The sequence below is a fragment of the Miscanthus floridulus genome, chromosome 6 (assembly GCF_019320115.1).
Source record: "Miscanthus floridulus cultivar M001 chromosome 6, ASM1932011v1, whole genome shotgun sequence".
Taxonomy (NCBI): Eukaryota; Viridiplantae; Streptophyta; class Magnoliopsida; order Poales; family Poaceae; genus Miscanthus; species Miscanthus floridulus.
In genome coordinates, this window is record NC_089585.1 from 129,954,680 (window position 1) to 129,963,876 (window position 9,197).

Here is a 9,197-nt window from a genome sequence, read left to right on the forward strand (position 1 = left end):
AGCTCCGCACGGGGATTGACCTGGCTCGCCAGGAGCACGCCGACGCTTAGCAGTGGATCGACCACATCGAGGATGAGCTTCAGAGGGAGAGGGACCTAAATGTTGCAGCCGAGGGCATGTCTACCGGGCTCGCCATGGAGGTCAGTCAGTGCCAAGAAGAGGTCTGGCACCTAGAGGCCGAGGTGACCCGGCAGCGTGATGAGGTGTGTAAGCTTCGAGCGGATGTGGACGGTATGTCTCTGGTTTCCCTTGTTGTCTTTCTCCCTAGAATCTATGGTAAGCCTTTTGACACGGTTGGTACATGACTTGGACAAGTCTCGGCTACAAGCTCAGGGCAGAGGTGGTGAAGAGACACGGCCTGGAGAAGGAGCTTAGCGAGGTGAAGGACACCCTCTAGAAGGAGAGTGACGAACATGACAACCTATGCGTTGCCGTCTAGTTGGTCTGCGATGAGCTCAAGCTAGCCCCGGAGCAGGAGACAAGCTCGCTCGTGGTTCGCGCCACCCAGATCATGGACTGGGCATGTGATATGGCAAGGGGTGTGCTTTGCTTTGGCATTCACCAATCATTCATGATCGCCCATTCTCATTACAAGAACATCAATCTAGTGACGATGAGCCAAGACTTCACGCCCGTCTATATCGACGCCGAGCTAGACGACATCAAGAAGGAGGTGGCCCCTGGTGCATGACCTTTCTGCTAAGATAGAAGATCAAATCATCCCCCTGAGAGGTCAGTTTAGTCAGATAGGTCAGGCGGCGTATTTGTAATAAGCAGACAAGTTACAATCCTCCTGTTTTGTTTAAACAAGCTTGTTCTTTTATTTTGGTTGAACAAATTTGTTCTTTCTCCCTTTTTATGTGTAAAAAGGGTTAAAGCGCTCTGACCCTTCATGTTGTGAAGATTGTAGAGCTCAAGGTGCGGGCGAGAAACTCTGATCACGCTGGTAAGCAAGAGTGTCATAGCCGCTGGGGCATAGGTTTCTTGCAGTTCGACCAGTTTTACTCAGTGTTTATATCTGCAAACCTTGCCTCTAGGTTTTTAATGTGAGAAAGGGTCGGGCATGGTGACTGTTTTAGAAAGGGTTAATGCATTATGACCCTTCCTGCTGTTGAGACTGTAGAGCTCGAGGTGTGGGCGAGAAACTCTAATTATGCTAGTAAGCAAGAGCGCCGTAGCTGCTAGGGCATAGGTTTCTTGCAGTCCGGCCAATTTTACTCAGCGTTCGTTTTCGCAAACCTTGCTTCTAGGTTTTCAACATGAGAAAGGGTTGGGCACGACAATTGTTTCAAAAAGGATATATATATACCCTTATCGGCCCCCGAGTAAGGTCCGACCCCTTGCATTGCCGGGGTCGGGTTTCACTAAAGATCGAGGAGACGTACCCCTCCCTAGGATCTGAGCCATCGTCCTACGACCGCGCATTCGGTCTCCTTGTGAGTCCAACTTCTCTCGTGCCCCCGCACGTTGTAGGGGTCCAATCGAGGGTCGGCTCGTCTTTGTGATCGTCATCCCTCAAGCATTTTTTCAATAAAATGGAGGGGCTGAGCCATGCCACATTTTTCCTCAATGGACGAAACATGGTGCTCGGTGAGCTGTTAACAAGCGAGTTCGAGTGGGGCCCTGGCTTCCCATTCACGAGGGTCTAGCATGGGTTAGCTGGTGACCAACTCTAGATTCTTAGTGGCCAATCCATATAGTTCTCGGGTCCGTTCAACCGGTCCTGAGGGCTTGTTGCCTTTCTTTAGGGAGAAACCATGGACTGGGAACCGACCAAGACTCAAAGTGGGCTGGGATGCCCACGACGCTCGTGCGCCTAGGTATTGGCCGCTAGTGGGCCCATCCCTTTCCACCCCACACTCTTAGGGCGCCCTAGAGCAGCTGTGAACCCATCGGAGGGCCAGCCTTTGAACTCCTAGGCCTAAATGGGCCATAGGAGCATTTTTAGCTCCGTATCCCACCTTACCGGTGATGGTTCTTGCCTCGAATTGGACGACATCGAGAAGGAGGTGGCGCCTCTGGCACTGGACTTACCTATAGAGAAAGATGATGAGATCATCCCCTCAAGAAATTAGTTAGGTAGAGAAGCTAGGTGGCAAACTTGTAATAAGTGGACAAGCTCTTAAATTTCATTACGGCTAAACATATTTTTAGCTCTTTTCCCCTTTTTGTATAAAAAGATTAATGTGTTCCAACCCTTTTCGTCATTAAGGCAGTAAAGCTCGGGGTGCTGGTGAAAAAACTCTGATCATACTGGTGAGAAAAAATGCCATAGCCGCTAGGGCATAGGTTTCTTGTGGTCTGACCAGTTTTACTCAGCGTTTGTTTCCGCAACCCTCGCTTCTAGGTCTTAATGTGAGAAAGGGTCGGGCATAGAGAATGTTTGCCGAGTAGATATACTCTTTAATGCTTTCTGACTCTTTCTATAGTTAAGGCTAAAAAGCTCAGGGTGCGGGCATAAAACTCTGATCACCCTAGTGAGCAAAAATGCCATAGCCACTGGGGCGTAGGTTTCTTGTGGTCCAACCAGTTTTACTTAGCGTTTGTTTCCACAACCCTCGCTTCTAGGTCTTAATGTGAGAAAGGTTTGGACATAGAGAATATCTACTGAATAGATATGCTCTTATCAGCCCTCAAGTGAGGCCCGACCCCCTACCATTGCTGGGGTCGGGTGTCACTAAAGATCGAGGAGTTGATAGTAAAACTGATAAGAGAAAGTGTGCGTAAATTTAGGGTAAAAGCGACGTAGCTATTTGATGTTCTAGGCATTGACAAAGACTTTGTTGTCGATGGTCCTAAGCCCCTTGCTGTTGCTAGGGTCAGGTGTCAGTAAAGATCAAGGAGTTGATAGCGAAACCGATACGAGAAAGCATGTGTAGATTTAAGGGTAAAAGCGACGTAGCTGTTCGATGTTCCAGGCGTTGATGAAGACTTCATCGTCGATGGTCCTAAGCTTATAGGATCCTAGTCGAAGCACCTTCGTGATGATGTATGGTCCCTCCCTTGGCGGAGAGAGCTTGTGGTAGTTCTAGTTGCTCTTGACGAGGCAAAGTACTAGGTCCTCGACATTGAAGGTCTGACCCCATACTCGATGACTATGGTACCGGCGCAATGCTTGCTGGTACTTGGCCGAGCGGAGGAGGGCAATGTCACATGCTTCATCCTACTGGTCTATGGCATCCTCGAGGGATGCCTCAGCTCCCTATTCATTGTACGTCCTGACCCTTGGTGCTCCATAATCGAGATTGGTTGGGAGGATAGCCTCAGAACCGTAGACCATGAAAAATGGCGTGTAGCCGGTGGCCCGGCTAGGGTCATCCTTAGGCTCCAGAGCATCGCAGGAAGCTCCACGACCCATCGTCTGCCAAACTTGTTCAACTGGTTGAAGATCCTAGGCTTAAGGCCTTGTAGGACCATGCCGTTCGCGCGCTTGACCTGCCCGTTCGTGTGGGGGTGCGCCATGGCGGCCGAATCAACGCGGATGTGGTATTCATAATAGAATTGGAGGAACTTCTTCCCAGTGAATTGCATATCGTTGTCCATGATAATGGAGTTCAGGACCCCAAAGTGATGGATGATGTCGAGGAAGAACAGCACAGCTTGCTCGGACTTGATCGCGGATATCGGTCGAGCCTCTACCCAGTTTGTAAACTTGTCTATGGCAACAAGCAAGTGTGTATATCCGCCGAGTGCCCTCTTGAGAGGTCCGACCAGATTGAGCCCCCAGATCACAAATGACCACGTGATGGGGATCATTTGGAGTGCTTAGGCCGGTAGGTGGGTCTACCGAGCGTAGTATTGACTTCCTTCATAGGTGCGCACAATCTGTTTAGCGTCGGCTACTGCGGTCGGCCAGTAGAAGCCTTATCAAAATGCTTTTCTGACAAGGGTCCTAGGCGCGGCATGGTGCCCACAGACCCCACCATGGATATCACCCAGCAACTACTTCCCTTATTTGATGGGGATGCAGCGCTGTAGGATCCTAGTGTGGCTTCGCCTATAGATATCGCCCTCAATAAGGACAAAGGACTTGGCGCGACGCGTGAGCCACCGAGCCTCTATTTTGTCCATCAGCAGTGCCTCATGGAGGAGGTAGTTGAGGTAAGGCGTCCTCCAGTCGGCTAGAGGGTTGGGCTCTATCACTGGATCCTCGTCAAGCTCCATGACTTCGGGGTTGGATGGAGCCACCGGCTGGTTAGCCCCTAAATCCAGGGTAGGTGGCCCATCACCGATTTGTTCTAGCTCCTCATAGTGGACCGAGGGCTTGTACTGATCGCTGGCGAAGACACCCATCGACACCAGCTCTTGGCTAGACACTATTTTCGCTAGTGCGTCGGCTGCCTCAATGAGACATCTCAGGATGTGATTGAGCTCAAGACCATCGAACTTGTCCTCCATCTAGTGGACTTCTCGGCAATACGTAGCCATCTTGGAGTTTTGGTAGCTTGATTGCTTCATGACTTGGTCAATGACTAGCTGGGAGTTGCCCCGGACGTCAAGCCATCGGATACCTAACTCGATGGTGATGTGTAGGCCGTTGATGAGTGCCTCATACTCAGGCACATTGTTGGAGGAGGGGAAATGGATGCGAACCATGTACCTCATGCGTACCCCATGGGGCAAAATGAAGACCAGCCCTGCGCTGCCTTTCTTCATTAGTGATCCATCAAAGTACATCGTCTAGTACTCTTGGTCGATGACTGCTGGCGGCATTTGGACCTCAGTCCACTTTACAAAGAAATTAGCCAGCATTCGGGACTTGATGGCCGTTCGAGGGGCATATGAAATGCCTTGACCCATCAGCTCGAGTGCCCACTTCATGATTCTTCCTGTGGCATCCCAGTTTTGGATGACCTCACCGAGAGGGAAACACGTCATGACCATCACTGGATGTGACTTGAAGTAGTGACGCAACTTCCTCTTGGTGATAAGGATGACATACAGGAGTCTCTAGATTTGGGGGTAGCGAGTCTTAGAATCAGACAAGACCTCACTAATGAAGTACCCAGGATGCTATACTTTGAGGGTGTGTCCCTCTTCTTCTCGCTCTACCACTAGGGCGGCGCTGACCACTTGCATGGTGGCCGCAATATAGAGCAGAAGCGGTTCCTCGTTGGTCGTAGGGACCAGGATTAGGGCCTTCATCAGGAGTTGCTTGACCTTGTCAAGTGCCTCCTGGGCCTTGGGCATCCATTCAAAACGGTCAGCCATCTTTAGAAGCCAATAGAGAGGGTGACCTCGTTCGGCGAGGCGCGAGATAAAGCGGCTGAGCGTGGTGAGGTGCCCTGTAACTCATTGTACCCCTTTTAAGTTCTAAATCAGGCCCATCCTCATGATAACTGAGATCTTCTCTAGGTTGGCTTCGATACCATGCTCGGAGACCATAAAACCCAGTAGCATACCCCTTGGGACCCCAAAAACGCACTTCTCGGGGTTGAGCTTAATGTTGTTTGCTCGGAGTTTCGTGAAGGTTTGCTCTAGGTCGGCTACAACCTGGTTAGCCCGTTTGGACTTGGCCATGATGTCATCCACATAGGCCTCAATGGTCCACCCAATAAGATCCCTGAAACACTTGAGCATGCAGTGTTGGTACGTAGCCCCCGAGTTCTTCAAGCCAAACGACATTGTGACATAGCAGAATGATCTGAATGGGGTGATGAAAGATGTCATGAGCTGGTCAGACTCTTTCATTGTGATTTGATGGTACTCGGAGTACACATCAAGGAAGCAAAAGGTTTCGCACCCTGAGGTCGAGTTGACTACTTGGTATATGCAAGACAAAGGAAATGGATCCTTTGGACACGCTTTGTTGAGACCCCTGTAGTCAACACACATTCTCCATTTCCCACTCTTTTTTCGTATAAGAATAGGATTGGCTAACCACTCAGGGTGGTATACTTCCTTGATGAACTCGGCCACCAAAAGCTTCACAATCTCCTCGCCGATGGCCCTGTGTTTCTCCTCATCGAAGCAACGCAGGTGCTGCTCACCGGCTTGGAGCCTAGCCTAATCTTCAAGGTGTGCTTGGCGACTTCTCTCAGAATGCCTGGCATGTTTGAGGGTCTCCAAGCAAAGATGTCTCTGTTAGTGCAGAGGAAGTTCGCAAGCGCGCTTTTCTATTCGGGGGAAAGCGTGGTGCCAATACGCACCACTTTTCCCTTGGAGCCACTAGGGTCTATGAGGACCTCCTTGGCGCCCTCTATAGGCTCAAAAGACCTGGTCAACTACTTGGGGTCGGGCGCTTCTTCGACAACCTCCTCCCTGATGGTCGCAAGCTCTTTGGAGGCGATAATTGGCATGACATGTTCATAACACTCGACCTCACACTCATAGGCACGCTGGAAGGAGGTGATGACCTTGCATGGACCTGGCATCTTCAACTTCAGATAGGTGCAGTTGGGGACAGCCATGAACTTCGTGTAGCATGGATGTCCCTGGATGGCGTGGTAAGTTCTGTGGAACTTGACCACCTCAAAGGTAAGGGTCTCCATCCTATAATTGGTCGGATCCCTAAAGGTGATGGCCAGATCGATCTGTCCAAGTGGCAGGGCCTGCTTTCCAAGCACGATGCCGTGGAAAGGTGCCCCAGTCAATCGGATGCGCGCTCGGTCAATGCCCATGGTGTTGAGTGTTTCAGTGTACATGATGTTGAGGCCACTGCCTCCATCCATTAGCACCTTGGTGAGCCACTTCGTGCCGATGATCGGGTCAGCCATGAGCGGGTATCTTCCCAGTTGTGGGATGCTTTCTGGGTGGTTGGTCCAATCAAAGGTTATGATAGACTCTGACCATTAGAGGAAGGTAGGCACAGCCAGCTTGGCCATATAGACCTCGCGGCACGCAAGCTTCTATCGACGCTTGGAGTCATAGGCCAACGACCCTCCAAAGATCATGAGGCAGCCATCCAGCATCAGAAATCTGCCATCCTTCCCCTCGGCATCGTCTGTGGCTAGCTTGGGCTCCTTCCTATGCTCCCCCTTATTAGAGCCTCTAGACAATAACCACTTCATGGGGACGCAATCCTTGTATAGGTGCTTGACAAGGAAAGCATGGTTTGGGCATGGCCCTTCGAGCAGCTTCTCAAAGTGGTCCGGGGTACCCTCGATGGGCTTTCAACCCCCCTTGCGGTTAGTGGTGGCCACTAGCGAGCCCTCGCACTGTTGCTTGTTCTTCTTCTTGTTGGGATGGTTCGAGGCACCTTCGTCGACGTCCTCATCCCGCTTTGCCTTGCCTTTGAGGCGGTCAAAAATCACCCCGACCGCCTCCTCGCCCGAGGCATGGCTGGTGCCGATGTCGAGGAGCTCCTTGGTGGATCGTTGGCCCCTATGTCCTAGCTTGTGAACCAAGGACTCATAGGTGGTCCTAGACAGGAAAGCTCCTATGACATCGACATCGGCGACGTTGGGCAGCTCGTTGCACTACCGGGAGAAGCACCGGATGTACCCACGAAGAGTTTCCTCTGACTTTTGTTGGCAGTTTTTTAGAACCCATGGGTTTCTAGGACACGCGTATGTGCCCTAGAAGTTTCCCACGAAGATCTCTTTTAGGTCCACCCAACCTTGGATTTGGTTGGACGGAAGGTGTTCCAACCACTCTCACACTGAATCGGCCAGAAATAATGGAATGTTGAGGATAATGAAATTATCACTATCTGCTCCACCGGCTTGGCAAGCAAGCCGATAATCCTCGAGCCACAGTCCAGGGTTTGTTTCTCAAGAGTATTTTAGGATGTTGCTCGGTGGTCTGTACCGCGGTAGGAACATGGCGTTGAGGATGTGTCAGCCAAAGGCCTAAGGCCCCGGCAAGTCGGGGCTCGGGCTTCGATCCTCGATGCTATAGTAGTGTCTGCCATGACGAGGGTGGTAGCCATGGTTAGCCTCCTCCTTCTCATCGCTGTGGGCACACCGGCGGGCATCCAAGGTGTTGCGCGCATCATGGTGGAGGCCAAGACACTCATGCACCAGGACCACGGTGCACGGTCTGTTACCTTGTTGCGCCTAGTGGACTGATACGTCCCTATCGGGTCACTCTGAGGGTGCGCGCTTGCTGGCATCGAGCTTCTGTTGTATGGACAGTGAGCTTTCAGCCTACTGTGCTGCCGCACGCTCGAGTAGCATGTGAATCTCGCAATGGGCCCGATGATCCTCTGGTGTCGCAGGCCCTAGAAGCCCCCGGAGCAATGTCGTCGTAGCAGCGATGTTCTGGCTTGCCTAGGTGAAGTGTGGGAGGGCTTTGTCGTCCTTGATGATCCTCCGATTCATGTTGCGGGCCATGGCACGCACACACCCATTGTCTCTGTGGCGCTCGATCTCTCGCTCGAGCTCCGGCGTCCTGCTCGAGCTAGTCATGCTTCTTCAAGCTTTTGGTGCCACGCCCTCAGCTGCTCTACCCGTAGGCGAGGTGGCGCCCCTACATCCCTCTCGATCTTGTCATCGAGGTTGTCTGTTGGGATAGCCCCTCCCTCATGGATGCTTTTGACATATCCCTTAGGGGTACCTACTATGAAACATTCTCACAAGGGGTGATGGCTCCCCTTGCTAGAGTCAGAGTTGTAGGGCGACTCTGATTCTCCCACGAGGAGGTCGTGGAAATATTCCATGATGTATTCAGTCATCCCCACAAACTCATCGTTCGTAGGGGATGGTGGCATGCATTGTGCCATAAGGTGGCCAATGGTCTCTATGGCATTGCGTAGACCAAATGGGAGCACTATCGGGGCGCTTTGGATGAGGCATTCTAGGGAGAGTGGCTCTCCTCTAGCAAATTGTGTGATGGCGTTTGCGAACAAAAAGGTGAGGCAGCGCAGGCCCTCTTGGGATGGTTGGGGTCCTAGGAAGGCGCCAAGTTGGTGCTCTAGCCTCCTGTAATCGAAGTCAAGGAGTTGGTCGCTCTCGGGGGCACGGGCCTCTGGTGCATGCAGCTATAGCTCCTCAAGCGCCTCGGCGATCGTATTGAGGCCGACAGAGTGGAGAGGCTAGATGGTGGTGGGAACCTGTCCCAACTCTCCCTCTGTTGTAATGATGAAGTCTAGGTTCCCAAAGCGCACGTGCGCGCCCGAAACCCAGCTGACACCATGACTAGCAATCCGAGGCCTGATGTGGACATCGAGATGCACAAAAAGCCCCTACCTGGTGTGCCAACTGTCGGTGTTTTCGGACCACCAACGAGTAAATTTGTATTTGTGTGTCTAGCTCGGA

General features: G+C 51.8%; 1 protein-coding gene across 1 annotated transcript; it reads right to left on the reverse strand.

Annotated features, from left to right (window-relative positions):
- Positions 1-6,224: 6,224 nt before the first annotated feature.
- LOC136461231 (uncharacterized) lies at positions 6,225-6,716 on the reverse strand. Its single transcript, XM_066460612.1, has one exon. The coding sequence runs from the start codon at positions 6,714-6,716 to the stop codon at positions 6,225-6,227; it is 492 nt and encodes a 163-aa protein (XP_066316709.1).
- Positions 6,717-9,197: the final 2,481 nt, after the last annotated feature.